The sequence below is a fragment of the Marmota monax genome, unplaced genomic scaffold (assembly GCF_021218885.2).
Source record: "Marmota monax isolate L192 unplaced genomic scaffold, Marmota_monax_Labrador192_F-V1.1 WCK01_AAM20220418_F8-fsc00007, whole genome shotgun sequence".
NCBI lineage: Eukaryota > Metazoa > Chordata > Mammalia > Rodentia > Sciuridae > Marmota > Marmota monax.
Window position 1 is genome coordinate 32,263,429 of NW_026692781.1, and position 21,276 is coordinate 32,284,704.

Genomic DNA, 21,276 nt, shown 5'->3' on the forward strand with positions numbered 1-21,276 from the left:
GAATAATTTTTGTTCCTCTACCTGTGCTCATTATTTCTATTATGTTATCATATATGTCCCCTTGTTTTCAAGAATATGACTAATTTACAACACTATGCACAAAGAGCTATGTTTTAGATTCTCAACTTATAATATCTCATCAAGACTGAATCTCAGCTATGATTTAGAAAGGAAATGAGTTGAAACCAGCTTGTACTTAGTCATTGTTTTAACCCAGATGTTTATCAAGTGGATAATACCGCCCATGCCCACTCCAACAGAATCACCTGGGAAGCAGAATGCTGGGTCCGCTGTTGCATCAGGATCTCTGGAGGTGGTCTTTAGGAATTTGCATGTGTGATAAGTACCAAGGAAGAGTCATTACACACTGAGGTTTGACAACCACCGTGCTATGGTGAAGTTCCACTTCAGTGTAACAAAAGATAAAGTTGCATACTGCTGTTTAAATTGGTTTCATTACCGGAGGAAATACTGTTTTCGGTATTTTATTTAACTTTGTTCATTACCTTTTGTGAACACTTCATTGTGTACTGTAATTTCCCTTTAAGTAAATTTTCATCATTCAGCCCCTAAAGTATGTTGTGGTTCCTTCACATGTAGGCTATGAATGATGGAGTCAACTAGAGTCAAATTATATTTAGCATAAATGAGCTAATGTCTAAAATCAAATTGACAAGGATTGGGATCATATTCTTGTGCACTTTCCCCTGGTGCAGTCTGTAACGATTATGACGGTGTCAGGAAAGGTGCTTCTTTTTTCTTATTTCTTTTCAATGAAATCATTTCAAGTGTACTTCAATTCAGTCACCATTCTCTAGAAAGCTATAAGCCAAACACAAGAACTGGGACTTCAGAAATGACTCTGACTCAGTGTCTGCCCTGCAGGAGATCACAGCCTCTGCAAGGCAGTGCTGAGACGCAGACATGAACTTTCTAAAAGGCATCATGGAAGTAGAGAGAAGTAGCCTGCAGGTGACTCTGTAAAGGGGACCAGGCTTCAAAAAGATGCTTAAACCCCCTGAGCATGCACCACATTTGGCCAGAAAAGTGCAGACCTGCCTACAATACCCTTCAGGACGTGGGAAAGTTTAATGGAAGCATTCTTTCCACTAAACTCAGCTTTCTTCAAGAACCTGGCTTTCAAAAGCACACCGGCCTCCCTTTATTCACACCCAGAGCTCTCCAGTAGTAAGATGTTAAGGGTGATACATTTCCTTTTTCGTGCTCTTAGATGCCATTTAATTCACTTCATCAATAACGACATAGGAACTTACCTTTAAAAGATGCCAAAAGCAACGTGCTGCTAATTTATTGCCACATCTATTAAAGCTCCAGAGAGAGACTAACTCCCTGGATTTTAAATATAGTTGAGATATTATGAGGATGTTTCCTGATTTAAGCTCTCCATAAATTAGATAAAATGATTATAGTACCTGTTGTCACTTCATTCTTGCCCTATCTTCAATCACTCTTCTGCCTTCATTAATTCAGAATAAAATACCACAAGACATTAACGTAGCACCTTGGAGATAGGAGGGCTACATTTTTATAGCTTCAATATGAAATCATACTTTAAGATGCCTAAGCCTTTACTGGAATGGGGGAGCAGATCATGCTCTTCTCCTGTAATCCTCTTAATAACCAGCCTGGATAGTTACAAGTGAGGAAACCAAGGCTCAGAGTATTAAGAGGCTTGTCCTGGGTCACTCTGCAAGTAATTACCAGAGCCAAAACACACACCCAAGTCTTCTGACTGGAAATACAAAGCTCTTTCTTTCTAGTGTAACCTCTAATCTCCTGGGGATTCTATTAAAACAGTCCCTTAACCATTGTGCCATGAAAGGCACTATTGACAACATGTGAACAAAACCAAAAATCTTAGCATCCCCATCACTTTATCATCAGTGCTTTTAGTTTTTCACTTCACAGTCATTATTTGGTGTTCTTTTACAGAAGGCAACAGACTACTGCAACAGAAACTGTCCTTAGATGGGAACCCCAAACCTATACATGGAACAACAGAGAGGTCAGATGGCCTACAGTGGTCAGCTGAGCAGCCTTGTAATCCAAGCAAGCCTAAAGCAAAAACATCTCCTGTTAAGTCCAATGCCCCTGCAGCTCATCTTGAAATAAAGCCAGATGAGCTGGCAAAGAAAAGAGGTAAAGTGATTTCTTTTGCACAAATGGTTCAACGTATTTTGCACACACACAGAAAAGTGCCAGAATGATGGAACTTGCCAAAAGATGCTGTTTAGTGAAGAGAGATGTGCACGAAATTGCATGTCTTTCTCTGATCCACATAGATTGAAAGGCAGATGTTATGTTCCCGGGTTAAACAAAGGACTGGAGTGTTCAAGTGGAATTACGTCCCCTTTCTCTGCCCCTCTGTGGCCACTTTCTTTGCAGACATGGATAAAAGTGCACCACAAATACCTCACTCCCTAATGAGTTACTATGCAAGTGTTAAAGCAGGAGCTCTTTTAGAAGGGATCGATGTTTCTCAGATACACAAGTTCTAGAATTACATGGCACAAAGATGAGTCTAGAGTCTGGTAGGTCTCCTTCAGAGATGATCCTGCCCATTGAAATTCATTTCTGTTATAACTTTCAGACTATGTAACACCGAAAGAGGGTTTTCTATTTGACATACTGGATTTTTATTATTTTTAAAGCTTTGATATACTTGACTCAGAACTCCTATTAAGAATGAAAGGGGCCAAATCATTTCCTTTCTGATTCCCAGAAGATAAAATCATATTCCTCTCCTTCAGCCCCAGTTGTCTCTGATTTCCTGGGGTGCAGTTTGATATACTTGCTCACTTTTCTTGAGGGGGATTTCATTCTTCTGAGAAACATGCCCTTGTTGGGATAAGTACCATGTGCCTGTTTGCCACGCACTCTCTGTAGACCCTGGGGACAATTGCAGGAAACCAAGCATGATGGGCACCCAAAGAGCTGCTTTGAACACTACTGCTGTAATTACAGGCCTGGCTCAGGACGGACGGGGCTGCAGCCAACGTACCTGGCACCATGGCTCCATCCTCCCGCTAGCTCATTTGTACCTTTCCTGATCCATGTGTCATTTTCCTCTTCTAAAAGCCCTGATGGCTTTTAACCACACACAGCAGTGTTTATAGAGAGAACCAGCCGCACAAATGGCCTTTAGATTCTAAGACACTGCAGCTTGCGGTAAAAAACAATCAGAGCCTCTTTCTGAGGAGCAAAGAAGACAAGCACTCCCCAAATGGCCTAACCAGAGACCTCACTGGTGAAAAACAGCAGCCTTAGGAGCTGGACAAATCACCCACTCTGCATTATACACATCCTCTTCACAGAACTTCTTTTATTCCATTAAGAGAGACAAAAGATGAATCTCTATTTTCGGTGGGTTGGTTACTCTGTTTTATTGTTTATCTCACAAACAGAGGATGAAGTACTCAAGTTAACAATTATTTTTTTCCTTGACATCAATTTCAGGCCCAAATATTGAGAAATCAGTGAAGGATTTGCAGCGCTGCACCGTTTCTCTAACTAGATACCGTGTCATGATCAAGGAAGAAGTGGATAGTTCAGTGAAGAAGATCAAAGCTGCGTTTGCTGAATTGCACAACTGGTGAGTCATTCGACCTAGGAACTATAAATCTGTGGTGCTTGAACCTATAGTTTGTAAAAGCATCAGATGGAAAACATTGTTTATTTTATACATAAACATTACAGAACAACTCTAGCAGATTTTCTTAAAGCTCTACAGTGAGCAGCATGTGTCTTAGGAATAAGAAGGAAGAGAAAGTATTTGAACAAGAAGAAACCTGATAGACATAATTCACTTTAAAGTTGGCCCAAAATTATATGAAGGATATAGAATAAAACCTCAATAGAGAAAAGAACAAATAATACTAACAAATACCTGGAAGATGAATAACGTAAGTACAACTAAGAAAACAAAATATTTACAACCTTATTATTATAAAATAAGAAAAGTTCCCTTAACAAAAAGAAACATTTTATGGAAGCCTAGTGATAGAATCCTATTCTTGAGTATCCTTAAGACTAGGTGAACTGATTTAGTTTTGTCTTGTCCTGCCTGCCCTGCCCTGCAACTGATTTGAATGGAAGATATTTCTTTGAGCCCTGTGTGCATGTCCACAAGTAAAATGAAATATGTGTTGGTATAGTTGTTATTACTAGAAGAAAAATGTTGAAAACACTGGAAGTGTAGCAGGACTCTGAACTTCAAGTGACAGAAACTCCAGTCACACTAAAGATAAAAGATAATTGATTAGCTGATGCACATGAAAATTAAAGAAGATTCCTTTTGGCAAATTTGGTTCAAAGCCAAATTATATTATCAGGACTCAGTTTCTCCCCCACCCTTTTCTTCTTACCTTCTCTCCCTCATCTTTTCCCCTCTCCCTCTCTCCCTCCCCTATTTCCTTTCTCAATGTCTCCCATGATTTTTTTACTTCATTCTTAAGCAGCTCTCTACATGTGGCAGCAAAGGTAACACCCCTAGCTACTCCAGACTTACATAACTCTTAAGCCCTGGAATCTAAGAGGGGGATTTGTTTCTAGTAATTCTAGCAAAAAAAAAACAAGGACTACTTCGCATTGGCTGGGTTGAGTCACCTGCCTGTTTCTAGACCAATCACTGTGGCAAGAGGGATAGTCTTCCCACTAGGCAGGCCAGAGTCATAAGCTTACCACACAGACAGCAGTGGGGTGAGCCCCACACCTCAACCCCCTGGACTGTGAGTTGAAGAGCATGGTTTTCCAAAGGAAAACCAAGATGCCCACATCAAAAGTAAGAAGAATAAGGTAAGATAAAGAAAACTCATATCCACAATGCTCAGGCTCATCTAACATGTTGTCTATCTCTTTGGCCTCCCATAATCCTAGCATTTGATCACATCTTCTGCATATTTTTCTTACTCCAAGTCTTTGCTTTGATACTGATGTGCTTTTTAGCAGAAACTGTGGAGTTGTGTAAAACTAAGGATTAAGCTTCACACTAACTTAATCTAAAATTCATGAATTTTAAACCATCTGCTACATATAAGATCCTAAGGGTGCAAAAGACACCAGGGACTTCAAAGAAAAGCTTCTTCTCCAGTCACCAGTGAGACCTTCACAGGTCCCCTAGGTGAGGAATCCTTTGCCCGACCCAGTTCTGATGTCAGGCCTTACTGGAACTCTTCCCTCTTGTCCAAATTGTAAAATAACTAATGGTTCAAAGCAACTCCAAGAACATGTTTGAATACTTAGAAAAGGTAAAGATGCTATACTAATGAAGGCTCGCATTATTATGACTTTTAGTTACATGAATTTTCCAATCTATCCTTAAGTAAGTTGCTTTACTACTTATAAGTATACCCATCTTCCAGCCTCTTCTGCATAGCCAGGATCAGCAGACTTTATCTGGAAAGGGCCAACTAGTAAACATCTCAAGCATTACCAGCTTATGGCCTCTATGTGACTACTCAGCCTGCTGCTGTGGCTGAAGCAACCAGAGCCAATTCAGAGAGGCAATGGGCCAGATGGGCTCATGGGAGTTGCAGTTTTCCAACCCCTATTGGGGGACTGCTTGGATAAGAGTGCTCTGTCCTGTCAGTTTGTGCAGCATTTTAGGATAAGCCCTTCCTCTGAGGACTTCTGCGTGATACCTTCCATCTTGAGTGACTCACACACTAGTTAACCAAGTGTAGCAATGACCTCAAATTACCTCTCTCTTCTCCAGCTGTTCTGAGTACTTTTTATTTTCTTCCATTCTCCTTCTTAGTAAAATGAATAGCACATGGGTCACGAGACATCTTGAGATTTACAACAGATTTTTTTTCTTCTCAGTACTGGGAATTGAACTCAAGGGTATTCTACCACTGAGCTACATCCTCAGCCCTTTTGGGGGAAAACAAAATGTTTTACTTTGAGATAGGGTCTCACTAAGTTGCTGATGTTGGCCTTGAACTTGCAATCCTCCTACCTCTGTTTCCTAAGTAGCTGGATTACAGGCCTTTACGACTACATCTGGTTTCCCATTGTATTTTAAACCAATGGGGAAAGATCACTTCTAAATGAGCTCTTCCAGGCAGTACTGCTGTTGAAAAGTCACCTACATAATAAAAGGGGACTCTTTCTCCAAACTGAAGAAGACATTTACAGCAAACATTCTCTGTACGCAGTTGCTATAAAAGGAGTAAACACCAAGCACTTGTTTTCTGCTATAACCTTCAATAAAAATGGTCCTTCAATAATTGCATACGTGTTAACTTAAAAATAAAACCACAGTACTTTTTTAAATCAACCATTTGCATGCATTTCTGCCAAGTGGAAAACTTTGCCTCTGCTCCAAATAAGCCTACAGCCCAGCCTACGTGGTGACGTGTTTGAACAAAGCCTCCCTCTCGTTTTCTAAGGGGGAAGACAGGATGAATTTTAGAATCTGGAGTGCTCTTGAAATGTCATGTGGCAGAATTGAAGGCAGCTTAGAAATTTTTACAAAGAAGTTTTCCTATTGCTGGTGAAATCACAAACCCTAGAGAATCATAGATATAGCACTACCCATTTAGGTACGGTTGTAACCTCAGGATGACATCAGAAGGTATAGCTAGATTTAGAAGATATAAGACAGAGCTTCCAAAAAGAGTGCTAGCTCTGGAACAGATTTGAACTGGTGGTCCACAGTGTCATAGGTGTGTGCATTCCATTGTCTTCTTTCTTTGGGCCACCAGGTTCTCTGACCCCCAAATACTCACTGGGTATAGTGTGTGGTTTAGAAATAAATAGAAACACTAAGGTAAAAAATTAAAAATCTTCACTCTGCTTTCAAAGTGTCAGCTTGAGGACATGAGTCCTGCTCAACTAAAGTACACACAACTAAACTGCACATCTTCAATACTAAGTGAACACCCATCAGGGAAAATGAGCTGAGTTCCCATCGGTCCCAATCAGGCTGTGAAGAACACTTGTTCAATACAGTTATTGAAGAAAACCTTTAAGTAGCTAAAATATAAAAATCCAAGTTGGCATTTAACCCGGACTCAGCTACCTGGTGCTAAATGACCATAACTTAGAACGCTCTCATTTGCAAGGGTAACAAAGATGACACAATGCTCTCACAATACCTATGAACAGAAAATTAATTTGGCAACAGGAACACAAAAAGTCACATCAGGAACTAACATGAAACAGCTGGTTTCTCTTCTGTACTATTGGCCTCCTACCACAACTGGAAAATATTCATCCTTTGGAATCGTAGCTGCCAGATTTCATTGCTTTGTGTGCAAACTAGTTTAGCGTCTCACCACAAAGCTGTGTGTGTTTGTGTCCAAGTTGATTGTGAAGGCTTAAAATGAGCAATAAAACATTAAATTAAAACAAAAACATCAAGGAAGGATAATAATACTTGATATTTCTGCCATATGTTGGGGGAGAAAGTATTCCAAAACAGAGCTAGCTGTAAAAATTCTGTTAGGTGCTATTGTCAATTTAATGTCTAAGTAAGAGCACTTTTAAAGAAAATGGAAGCCCATCCAGGGCCAAGAGGGGGAATGTGTGCTGCGGGGGAGAGGAAGGAGCAAAAGGGTCTCAGAGACTGAGTGAGGGAGAGGGCTACCTTGTAAGCTGCTTTGCTTTCAAATAGGAAAGGGAAATCAGTCAAAGCACAGCGTTCTGTAGAAAGGGGCCAAGAATGTGCCTATACCTTGTGTTTATTTCTTTCCTGAAGCAATGCCAGGTCTGGCCCAGGCAGAATTTGGAAATAGGTCAGGAGTTTCAGCTCCCCCAACCCTCTGTTCTTGCCCATTTCCCTTTTCTCTGCCTCTGTCCCTTAGTCCTTTCCTCCTTCACAGCAGAGGGGGTGAGCCTCCTATAGCCCGCTACAGGCCAGAGCTCCTCACCGAGACACCTCACTGAAGACTGGAATTTGTGTACTGCTGTTCCCATATACCTTTTCTTTCCTTCTGTCTAACCATTGAAACTTGTTTGCCTTATGTAACTGGTGACCTCATCTTTATGATGGTATCTCCTCCCTCTGAAAGTGACATATTTGCATATTAACAAATGCTCTGAGGAGACTCCCCAGCCAAAAGAATAACTCTAACACCAGAATTTCAGGATAAAGAAATAAATAGTCATTCTGAGATAAGTTTATTTTGTCCAACATCCCTCAAATCCCACTCATTTGTTACTAAAGCCCTGTTGGTAGCCAAGCACACATTTTTGGGGAGGTAAACAAGTTGACCCCATACACTGACAGATATCAGCTCTGTGACATTTTAAATATGTTCTTTTTTCAAGAATGTGAATTTTAGAAGCCCTCCCAAATAGGAAATTCTAGTGAGAATGTTGTATTTCAGAATAACATAGGTGACAGTCAGTCACATATTCCCAGATCACTGGACCTTGGATACCCAAATAGTATAAAATTATTGGAACATATGTGCTTGGAGCCATATTAGTTTGAATTCGAATAAGACAATTTTTCCTCACTTTTGAAGGTTTATCATGCAACATGATTCTTGTTGTTTGTTCCTCCCCTTGCAACACACACACACACACACACACACACACACACACACATTCTCTAAACTTTTATGTGATACTGGGATTTCTACGCAATGCAAATAGCCTGCTTTTTCTGTGCCCTTTGGGTTTTGTCTTTGTGATTAACTTAACATTGACTGAAAGATGATACCTGTAAATTAATATTCAGCTTTCCATACCAAAGTATATGTGTGTACATTATTATTAAAAAAAAAAAAAAACTCTTAGAGTGATTGTCCTTTGCCAAGTTGCCACCCCCACCCCAACCCCACTCCAGATATACCGATTTCAGTGGTCTCAGAAATAGGTATTTTTTTAAAAAATTACCAAGGTGATTCTCTTGTTCATCTATAGTTGAAAATACTGGTTGAGGGGCCCATAAAGGGAATTATGTCTGGGGTCAGAATAATAGTTCACAATTGGGTGAATTTGCCCCTTGGGAGACAGTTGATCTGGCCACATTCATGTCACAACTGCAAGGAAGGAGTGCTACCAGCTTCTAGTAGGCAGGGATGCTGCTAACCAGCCTGGAATGCACAAGACAGCCCCTTCCCGCCCCCTCTTCCTTCCCATGAGCCCACAACAAAGAACTAGCTGGCCCCTGTGTCAGCAGTACTGAGACTCCTGGGCAAGAATGCACCAGTCCTGCTGCCTATTCTGCCACAGCTCCTTGAGGGAAGGACAGACTCCTCCCTTTGCAACACCCCTGAGCATTTGTCTGTCCCCTAGCCGCCCTCTGAAGCCACAACTGGAGAGATAAGAGAGGGGATTTCCTTGCCAATCACATACCTCAAAGAACATAGTGTAATGCCTTCTCTTTTCAATCAGTGTACTAGGAAATGTTTTTTCCATACTGCCTGAAACATAAACCTTCTAGCTACATGTTTTAAAGGTCAAATTACATTTTTTGCCTCCTTGAGATCAGAAAAACAATTATATTGTAGTGTAGAAAATAGAGGGATTTGCTGTTTTTGTCTGCTTTTCATTATAGAATTCAACTCAGTCCTTAGAAGAAAATGGAAAAATTAAGAACTGAAGTTTGTAGCTAATGACAGACAGTCACTTTCATTAGCCATTCTGTCTGTACCTGAGTCTTTTTTCCTCATTTTGCAATAAAACCAAATATCACAGTGGGGACCAGGATTAGGATGAAGATCTGAGGCATGTAAAGATAAATACAGTGGGGGGAATTGTTCCGTTAAGGTCTGTTTGGAGTTATTCTTCTGTGGCTTTAGCCAGTCATCAGTATTACTTGGTGTTCCTGGGCACACATGGCATATGTCCAGGTACTCTAATGCCACTGGTGTACTCAGGTGTGCCAGCCCTTGAGCTGTTTACACTGAATGAAACAGAAGGTCTTTTTTGCATGGCTTATGGCACAGGGGTATTTGAACAAATACTTTTTGACCATTTAATTACCCCCTCACTTAGGTGAATCATTGGAATTATGGACTACATACACTTTAATAGGAAAGACAGATTAGATGAACAGGACACTAGAATCACATCTGTGTCATAAAACAGATGCTATGACAACAACTGGACTTGGCTTATGAGTAAAATCATGAACGATGTTGAGGTAAACATGAAGAATGAGGAGAAACTCCACTGTGAAGCCCAAACAGTGAGCATTTCTGGTGTACACAGTGGAATGGAGGGTATGCAGGGTAGCATGGTTGTGCCAGTAGGAGAACTCATGTTAGGACCCCCTTTAGCTACTTGGCATTTGTTATATGATGATTTTAAGTGCTTTCAGTTCCCTATTTAATGATCAGGAACAATTACTAAATTTTACTAGCTCCTGAGACAAAGCATGTAATGAAGACAAAAATCCAGAGTTTAAGCTATGTGTTTTTTGGTTTCTGGTTTTTTAATAAATTCAAGAGTTTGGAATGTGTTTTTAATTTTTTTACAAGAAATTTAATAAGAAGTCTCTATGTTCTTCTGCTGTAGAAATGAATACAATCTTCCCATTGATCAAAACCTGCACAAACACAACTTTCTGACAAATCTCCCTTTCTTTCTTATCAAATGGTTCTTCTAGGTGCCTGCATGCTTGTGACCAAAGCACCATACAAAGAAAATTAAACAAACTTGTTCCTTCCCTCCACACCCAATATTCCATATTATGTGAGGCTTTCAAAGAACACACCATGTGGGGAAGAGCATGCACTTGCCAAGGATACCCAGAGACAATAATAGAAGAGGCTAATAAATATATTTATGCCTCAAGAGAGCCATATGGATGGTTTTTGTTGCTGTCTAGCTGACAAATTGCCCAAAATGACTCCTTTTCCTCACTCTGCACCAGGCCAATAAAAAGAAACAAGCTCCCGGAACCATTCTGAAATTGTGAAAAGGGCAAATACCATATAACACGGAAAAACTCAAGGTTCCTGTGACTTTGTGACTAAGGCCAGTCCCTGTGGTACTGTGTATTTCAAATCTTGCCTCATTTGTGAATATGTGTCATTCTAAATAGGTATAGCTCACTCTTTGGAGGTGAAAGTGTCTCTTTTCCTATTTCCTTTTCTCCCTGAGGTTTTTCTCTGCATCAGATGTTTCCCCAGGGCCACTACAAGGACTGAATGAATCAGATGGCATGAAGGAAGAACAGGTTGATAAATACAAAAAATACCAAACTGGCCTTTTCAGTTTAGGTTCAGTCCCAGGAAACCAGCATAAATAGCACCTCATATTAATAGCCTTCCTGAGCCGCGTGGTTGGATTACCTCCATACGTTATGTCAGCTGCACACTTGGCATGGGAAGTCCATTCTGTTTCACTGCAGCCTCCTTTGCAGAATAATAGACCCACAATAAGAGGCTGATCCTGGTTTCAGCTTGAAATCTGAAAAGATTTCTGAATCTTTTCAGCAAATGAAGGCTACCAATCAACCAGACTTGTAACATGCTTCTGAAAAGAAATTGTTGGCTTTCATCATAGAATGAAAATATAAGAAGGAATTAAGCAAATTGTTCTACTGGTACATTCCCATAGGGTACTGGTATGATCTTTCTTTAAATTTATAATATAATCTGTTTTGCTGGGGAAAAATATAATGAACTACATTGTTCTTACATGTTAGCATAAATATCAAATACATTATAGCATTTAAATGGGGGCTATTCTAGGCTACAATTTCAGAATGGGTCTTAGAGCTTATTTCTACTTCTTAGACTGGTATAGAGTGACCCTTAGAAACCCTTGTGGACATTTGTCAGCTAAGACAGCAAAAAAAATTGTATAATAAGACTGCAAGGAAGTCAACATAACAGAATTCCTTATATAACTCTTTCAATGACTATAAACTCTTGCTTCTCACTAGGCCATATTCTAATAAAAATCCCATTTTCCAAGGTTTATTAGCCTCTAGTTAGGAGGCATGTGGTGTAAAGCAAGACCGATTAGAGTTTAAATCTCATCTGCACATATTCTAGCCCTGAAGCTGGTTAAGTTTCTTAACATGTACTCAGCTAAAAACAGGGGTACTGCTATTACATTCAAGGGGTTTTATAAAAATTCGTATACAAGGTAATGCACTCAAAAGATCACTCTAGAAAATCACTATCCTGGCTCATGATAGATGTTCAGTAAGATTGGTTCTCTTCCCTTCCAAGTGGCATTTAGGAAGTTTCTCTACACCCAGACCCTGGGACGAACATATCCTTCTCCAGCTTTCTGTTAGCATGCAGTGGATCCCAGGTATGAGACATGGATATTTCATCACTTTTACTGTTCCTTGCTTGTGGAAGCAAGAACTAAGGCAAAGGGACCTCTGATTCAGAATGGCCATGGATGCCAGCTTTCCTTCCCCTTTCATCTCTTACCATCTCTCTCCCTACCTTCTCTTCCTGTTTCCTCATTTGTCCCTTCAGTAGGCAGAGGAGTGTATGCCAAAACTCTAATCCTTAAACTTCTGTGTGCACAGGCAGCATCAGGGTCCCCTTCCCAGAGATTCTGATTTCATTTGTACGGGTTGGGGCCCCAGAGTGTGCATTAATGAGTTTAGTGAATACAAATGTAAGTGCTCTGAGCACCACACTTGAAGAAGCACTGCCAAAAATACTAATGGATTAAGGCAATCTTTTCCTTAAAAAGCCCAAGGTCTGGGGCTGGGGTTATGGCTCAGTGAGAGAGCGTTTGCCTAGAACATGTAAGGCCCTGGTGTTCAATCCTCAGAAACCACATACAAAAAAACAACAATAAACCAATAAACAAACAAAATAAAGGTTAACTTCTTAAAAAAAAAAAAAAAAAAAAAAAAAAACCAAGATTTATGGGGCTGGAGTTGTGGCTCAAAGGTAGAGCGTTTGCCTGGCATGTGTGAGTCCCTGGGTCCAATCCTCAGCACCACATATAAATAAATAAATAAAATAAAAGATCCATTGACAACTAAAAAAAAAAAAAAAGCTGAAGGTCTACTGGCTGCATACAGAAAAAAAGCCACAAAATTCAAGGTGGCAAATACTGACTAGTTAGGAAAGGGTCTTGAAAGCCACTACTTAGAGCAGGGCAGCAAGTGAGACCGGAGGAGCCAGGTGGGTATGTTCTCTCCCCTCCTTTCTTCACCTGGGAGCCAAGGAACTCAGGAGGCTTCCAGGAGGCCAAACGACATAGAGACTGGGCCTGGCTGCTTTGGTTTAGATATAGACCAGCATTTCTGATTGTTCTTCGACCTCCACATCTCTTACAGTTTCTGTTCCCAAGTTATTTATGTTCAGTAACCATGATGGCATTGGCATAGATAACCCCCTCCCAATTTTTTTTTTCTCAAAATGTTTTTGGGTGGAAATATAATGGAGTATTTAGAATGGTTGGTTCTATTTTGTGTAGGAGACAAAGAAGGATTTTGCCTCATTTCATTTTGAAATTTGTTTTCTTTTATCCTGTTTTCTATATTTTCCAGTTTTTAAAATAAGCTTGCAAAAAAAATGAAATTAACAAACTGTGAAGAAGAATGTCAGCTCAGCTCTTTAAATGGTACCCTTGTCTTATAAGACAATTAATCCATGGATAGAGTCGTTTGCTTTCTTTTCCCATGGGGGCTTAAGTCCTATTATTTTCCTAGAAACTGAACTACAGTTAAGGTGCTTTTCCTGAATATTGATCCCTGTTGAAAGAGACCAACTAGGAAGTAGCTAGTAAAGGTAAATTGTATTATTAAGCAAAGTTATATGTAAAATTCTAAATGGAGGGATACAACGAATATACATTTTGCAGTTGGATATTTGATATCATAGGATTTGTAGACATATAGGATTTTTGCAACTCTTTGTCATTTTAAAAAAGTTGCAAGAAGAAAAAGGAATCACTTTGGGTTTTCTTTAATTAACTTTTCTTTTTAAGGAAACCCAGACTTTTATAAAAGTTGAAAGTCTTCAATGTTAAATCTGTATGTGTCTCATTTCAGAAATACTCCTCAGACAGTACAATGCAATATTCGTTAACTGTGATTTCAAATCATTGTTTGATTCCAACATAAAATATGCAGACTAAAATATTCACACAATGTATTACATCTGATAAATAGAAATAAAATGGGTTCATTCTGATTGGTAAGTGGAGTACAGTTGTTCATTGGCAGAGGGATATTCACTTTGCTTTGTATTATTGAGTATGCTTCATAGTGTACTATTCCCAGTGGTACCATTTCCAGTCCAACTTCATCATAATCATGATTAGTAGGCATGCTATAGACATGTATGTTGATGTTGTGTATTTACCAAATAATGCTGGAATTCAAGAAACCTTTCGAAAGATCAATGTGTTGCCATTGTTGCATTCAGAAAAAGAGTATCCCATTATGTCTTACCAGTTATGAAAAGAATTCAGGTTGTTATATGATCTAAATGCAAAAATGTACATAGGAGAAGGTAAAATTCCAGGAATTCCAGCAGTGTAGCAAAAAGTAAATAAATGTAGCCAACTGCTTGATAATGAGGGTTAAATCAAGGACAGTAGAAGTGGAGAGAAAGGTAGAAGAGATATTTCTCTACTGGAATAGACTTCAGTGGACAGAATCACATGGGAAGTGAAGGATAAGGAGTGGTGACATCAGTAACCTATATACAGGATATAGGAGAGAGACGGGATGGACAGAGTTCAATGAAGAAAGAAAGAACCAGGAATTGGTAGCATACAAGAACATGAGCGCCATTTGTAGTTAGAACTCAGTTCTCCTGACCCTAGGAATACACACCTTGCTGCACTGTGGCTCTCAAGCCAAGGAAGAGATTTCATTGACAGCTATAATGGTTGAGAAATGGGTGAGTTGAAACCTTACCCTGTCTAACTTTTCCCTCCTTCAAGAATTACTGGGTACTCAGGAAGTTGGACTGGAAATGGTACCCCTGGGAGCAGTACACTATGCCTTAAATGTATAGAGGAAGCTTTCCTGCATTCCACCTGATGGACAAGATCCCCTCACCCAGGGGAAAGGACAGATCCTTAAACTTCTCAATACAGTTACTTCTTCCTTCAGCACTAGATAGTGAAGGGCGAATAGAGGTCTCCAGTTCAAGGCTCCTCTAGCAGCCACTGGGCATTGCAGGGCCATCTGAAGCCTGGGTGCATCACAATTCTTACTCCTGTGCAGTAATAAGGAGCAGAGCCCAGGGTGGGAGAAATGCTCTAACATTACTCTTTCTTCTTCAGTGAAAGAAATGGAAAGTCTTTATACCAGGAAGCCTGGCTATAGGACTTGTCTCCCATTTGCATGCCTCCTGATATTTGGTAGAGGCCAAGGAGGGTAAAACATTCCAATAGCATTAGTTAGAATCCTTTCTTCCAAGTCTTCTCTTTCTTTATAATGAGGCAGGGGATGCAGGTTCCTGTACAGCTTGCCCACTTTGCCAGGCCCTGCGCCAGCCTCTGACTCCCTCCTGATCCTCCCAGCCTGCCTTGTCTGCTTGGCAGGGGATGAGTTAATGAAGCACCAGCTGAAGCACTTTTTGCCTACAAAAGGTCCTGAAGCAAAATTGTCTGGAATCAGATGGTCAGGGGCAATTTCTCTCTCTCCGGTCTCCCTGAGGCAAATGCTTCAGAGGTGGGATGTGGCCGAGTTTTAATTCTTCGCCATCCAACTCTGTTGTTGCAGACTGATTTCTTTAAATTCCCTTGAAATTCTGCTTTAATTCCTCAGCATCCACCAGCAGTTCTTATCAATCATGGCTGCCTCACAATCATTGGTAGCATCTTTATTTTTGAAGAACACTAGGCCAGACGCAGTTCATCCAAGCTCCCCAAAGAAGCATTCATGTCACTCAGTGTCTTGGGCTCCAGATTTAAAGATGAGCCTTTCACAGAGCAGAAAATCATAAATCTATTCCTCCTAAAGAGGCTTTCTGATTCTTTTTATTACTATTATTATTAGTTCCCCACAGAAAGGAATCAAGACAGTGGAAACATTTTTAGGAAATGACACTTTATCTCTGTGATTAACTATATAATAAACTATAAAATCTTTGCCATGGTAATCTCCTCCTTACACCTTATTGCTTTGATAATAAAAGCTTTTTTATGACAACAAAATAAAATTTTATTATCCAAGCAGTTTAGATAAAAGAAGATGTGGTTTGGGAAGGATAAAGGGCAGGTCTGAAACATGTGAGGTCAGCATGGGTTTTATGTGGTCTCTGTTTATATAGAACATGTTTGATATATCCTAAGTCCAAGCCAATTAAAGAGTTCTGTATTTCTGTCAAGTAGGCAGGATCCCTGTGGAAAAGCAAAACCATTCTATACTTAGAATTTAAGATGAGTGGGGAAAGCACACATTTCAACAATGAAACCAACCCAATTTGCAAACACAATCATCAACTACCTGTTTTGATTCTGAGCCAAACCTTGTTTGGTGAATATCATTGCACTTGTACTCAGAAGCTTATGTCTTAAAAGATTAGATTCTGTCCAGGACCAAAATCATGGACTTTTACATAAACATGATTTATTTGCAAGCACTACAATGTGCCAGTTAAGAATTCTCATCATTGTTATGCTGTAGAAAGAAAATGTTGTCTTTTCTTACATTCATCACTATCAAGCAATTTTTGTTGAGCAACCTCTGAGAATCTAAGATCATAAAGTTGAACAGAAGTTTTTAAAAACTTAGAGCCGGGCGCCATGTGTCCCACGCCTGCAATCCCAGAGGCTCAGGAGGCTGAGGCAGGAGGATCAGGAGTTCAAAGCCAGCCTCAGCAAAAGCGAGGCACTAAGCAACTCAGTGAGACCCTGTCTCTAAATAAAATACAAAAAATGGGGCTGGGTATGTGGCTCAGTGGTCGAGTACCCCTGAGTTCAATTCCAAGTATCAAAAAAAAAAAAATTAAAAATTAAAAAAAAAACAAAACCTCAGTCAGAGCTTTCTGAGGAAGTGATGAACAAGCCAAGACTGGAAGGAAGACTTAATCAGATAAAGAGAAGAGCTTGAGAAGGAAACTGTCTTCAAGGCCAAGGGGAGGGCATGTGTCTGGGCCTTGTAAAGGAGACAGCAGGGCTCCTACCTCCTGGGGCACCACGATGCTTCAAAGAGACCATTCCAGTAAGGCGCTGGCACTCTGCTGATGTGCCTGGCCTGCAGTCAGCACTCAGAAACTGCTAGTTCTGATCAGCTCCCATCTGGACAACTGAAGGCTGGTGTCTGTCTGACAGGAGTACCTCGAAAGCAAATGTCTGACCTTTTTGCTTCCCCAGTAGGAACATGGCCATGACACTGTGATTCTTCTGTGACTCATCAACCCTGAATGTCATTCCTCTCTGGTGGCCTCCCTCCACATCTGATATCTGTACACCAGGGTTCTGCCAAACATGCTCAGCCTTCCCCAGCCTGCAGAGTTGTTTTCATCAAGCATCACTTCAGTGGGTGTCTCTGTCCTGGTTCCTCTAAGGAGATTCAGCAGCACTGATGAATCATTCATGAAGCTGGACGTCACACCCAGTATTTGTGGGACTATGGAAGGATTTAGACAGGGGCTTTCTTTTAGTCTGGAGCCAGCTTCTCACTGTCTGACAGGAAAAAGACTGGCTGGCCTATACTACTGAGTCTGCCACACCCATTTGCCAACGTATTCTTCCCTCCCCGTGCCTTCTGCCTCGGAAAAGCAAACCCAAGGAACCCTGAGGTCCTAAGGGACGAGAATCTCAGCAAAGGGTCAGGTCTTTCTGCCTCAGGCTGGCCCCTGATCTTGGTTTGCTGTAGTCCATTAGTTGAGAGCAGGGTCCTGATTCTGCAGAGAACCTTGGTTGACTTTTAAGTGCATGAATTTTGAAAGCAGTCATACATAGATAATAGTGCGTGAGTTACTATGATGCCTAAGTACTATCTTCCTTTGTTGAAATACCCAGAGGAATGGAAGCATGCTTTGATGCCAGCTTCACAGGCTTTTCCATATCCCCAGGTGTGTGCATTAAACAGATTAACAATTTATTGTGTAAACCTTCATCCCTCCTGCTGTTAGCACAGAAGGTCTGAAGTAACCATTGTGTGAATATCTGGCTCTGTTTAATACGTGTTAGACGTGGGGATGAGTACTATCCCTCAAATGTCCATCTTGTAAACTCTCTGGGCACAAAATTATGTTAACAAATTTAATCAACAAAAACTTTCCCATGACCTTGTAGCTGGTAAAGAAATTAACAAAGGCCCCTTCCCACACCATTCTCCCAGCCCAACACACAGTCTGTAGAATTCCCAGCCTCCAAGGTCTCTGCTTGGTTTGGGGCAGGGTTAGTGAGGGCTGGTGACTGTGTGAGGACATCTGGGCACTCCCACTGCAGTCTGCTCCTCTCCCGGCCACTGGGCGTCTGAGGACAGGCCAATCTTATGTCACATGCTTGTATTTCCCTAGTTGTGTGTATGCATCTCTCCAAACCTGAGGCTTCTATTTAGAAGCCTTCTAGTTCTAAATAATTTTTCCTGCCAGCATCATTTTCTTCCCTTTCTGGTTTTCACTATTTCATCTGAGTCCTGCAGGTCCTCTCACATTCTTCTCAGCTGTTAGAAAAATAATGGAGGCTCCACAAGAGTAAAAGGAATCTTTTTCCTTTTCTTTCTTTCCTTCCTTCCTTCCTTCCTTCCTTCCTTCCTTCCTCCCTCCCTCCCTCCCTCCCTCCCTTCCTCCCTCTCTCCCTTCCTGTACTTCCAGCCCCCACACCCTTGGCTGGCATGGACAGTCACTCAGCACATATTGTTCAAATGACTGAATGTTTTGTCGCTCTTTCCACTTCTGGGGAAGCTGATGCTGTCTACAGTTGAGGCTCTGAGCCCAGGACTGGAGCAGTTGCCATTCCCTGCACACATCAGTTCTTTTTATTTGGATTTCCTCTCTCTGGCTCATTCCTGTATAGCAATCCGAAACCTTGTGAAACTCTGCCTCACTCCACTGGTGAAGAGAATGGAGCACAAGTTACCTGCAAGTCTCAAGTGACTCTTAGTGCCATCATTTTGTAACCCATAAGTCAGCTCAGGTTGCCCAGCCTTTAAATCCACTGAGTTTTCCTGGCCTCCTGTTCCATGTCCTGAGGAAGTACAAAGCCAGCTCTAAGGGCTGGGGGTGGGTTTCACATTATCACACTCACTAGGTCTTTAAGCTGTGCCTCTTCCTTTCTGTTCCATATAATGATCCAGATGTGAAACCCAGCCACTTCCTCGTGTGTGTACCCCTTCACACATCCAAGCTATCCACAGAAGGCATAGTGAGGATATGGGCATCCTGAGCAAGGTCCACAGCAGTCCCCCTCATGATGGCATAGGAAACATTCAGGCTCCTGGAGAGGTTCTTTTGCCCTGCCCAACCTTCTCACTGAATCACTCTCTCTCTCTCTCTCTCTCTCTCTCTCTCTCTCTCTCTCTCTCTCTCTCTCTCTCTCTCTCATGTTCTCAGGCAGAGTACCTTAACCATATATTTGTAGTAAAGGCCCTGAGTCCAAAATATTTATGCTTTCTTCTTATTTCCTGAACAGCTTCTCCATTAGCCTCTGTTTTCCTAAACTAAAATGGAAGTGCTCTAAGAAGGTTATAAAAAAAGCAAAATAACAACAAAAACACACTTGCCTCCATTATGGCTGCATTGGTGAACTTTACAGAGAAGCTCAGTATACCTTATAATCACAGAAACACAAGGCCCATTGACTCAGCCCTCCATTTTATACAGTTGCCAAATATATGCTGATTTGTACACAGTTGGATTTTGGAAAGAAATACAAGAAACTTATAACATTGAAGACCTCCAGGGAGGGGAACCAAGTAAACTGGAACAGGAGTGGAATAAATACTTCCTTCTCAGCGTATGCCATTCAGTATCATGCATTTCCTATATTTAAAACACATTGACATCATACCTACGTAATGTCAATAAAGAAGGTGCAGGTTTCCTGATATACTGGTTACACAACAGTGGTCATATCCAGTGACCTTAAGTCATATGCGTCATGGGGAAGCTGATGCTGTCAATGGATGAGGCTCTGGGCCCAGCACTGGAGGATTTGCCACTCACTGCACACTTCAGTTCTTTCCATTAGGATTTCCTGCTTGGAAAGAGCTGCTTCTCAGTCAGTTTGCAGTCATTCTTCAGGTGTTTAGGTAACATGCAGTAGTTGAGGAGCCCCAATCTGTTACAGATACAGCCCAGAGACCACTTATTCCTCTGAAAATATTGCAAAATTCTTAAGTAGAAATACATTTTTAACACTAAATTTGAAAGCACGTCTGATGGAGGGAAACAAATTCACCTGGAAAAACAATCTAAATAGTAACAAGGATGATAACTGCAATGCATTGAAGCATGTTGGACATGAGCTTATAATTAAACTATACCAAAAAAAACCTCATTGGTAACCTTTGGATGATGTTAAGAAATTAATTATAATTTTTAAAAAATATTTTTTAGTTGGCAATGGACCTTTATTTTCATTATTTTTGTATGCAGTGCTGAGAATTTAACCCAGTGCCTTACACATGCTAGGGAATTGCTCTACCACTGAGCTACAACCCCAGCACCAATTATTATTTTGAAAACTGGTAAATAAAAGGGAGAATCAAATGTTTATCCTGCTTTTCCTATACAAACTATGCTTCATCATAACCAAATAGCTGCAAGGAAACTTTCTTTTTATAGAAGGACATCAGTAAATAAGTAAAGGAGTGATAGAACTTGTATATGGCCATTATGCAAATCCTGTTGATCTAGGCAATGATTATCAATGGATTCCAATAACTAAAAGTGAGATGTCCTTTTTATTTATGATAAATTCATAGATGCAGAACCTTGATAAGACTTAGACTTGATTTTTTTTCAGGAAGAATAGTTTATAATTCTATCAGCACACACATAAAGACAAAACATGCATAGAAACTATTTTATCTGAAAAAAATATCAAAACTGAATCTCATCAAACTTATATATCTAATAACAAATTTGTAGAAAACACAAAAAGAATGGGTTAAATGATACCATGGAGATATAATTAGTATAATTCAGACCTTGGTCAACTTTAGAACAAACAGCCTGGTTTCTTCAAATAAATTGCAAAGGGAATGAGAAATCAGATGAGAGGTTTTAACCTATGGATTAAAACACAAGAGACAACCAAGTATAACAATCAGGCCTTATTTATTTGGTTTAAACAAACTATTAAAAAGATTTATAGAACAACTGGGGAAATTTGAATTCTGAGTATATATTTACCAATATTAAATTATTGTTAGTGTTTTTAGATTCAGTAGTAATATATCAAAAT

The 21,276-nt window shown here is 40.3% G+C and overlaps 1 protein-coding gene across 4 annotated transcripts in view; it reads left to right on the forward strand.

Moving 5' to 3' along the window:
* The window catches only part of Spats2l (spermatogenesis associated serine rich 2 like), a 167,985-nt gene that overhangs the window by 130,530 nt on the left and 16,179 nt on the right, over nucleotides 1-21,276 (forward strand). For 3 of the 4 annotated variants that reach the window (XM_046447488.2, XM_046447487.2, XM_046447490.2), the window contains exons 7-8: nucleotides 1,954-2,160; nucleotides 3,478-3,613. In XM_046447488.2, the coding sequence (XP_046303444.1) occupies nucleotides 1,954-2,160; nucleotides 3,478-3,613 (343 nt within the window). The remainder of the gene's footprint in view (nucleotides 1-1,953; nucleotides 2,161-3,477; nucleotides 3,614-21,276) is intronic. The other variant, XM_046447489.2, reaches the window with a different exon arrangement.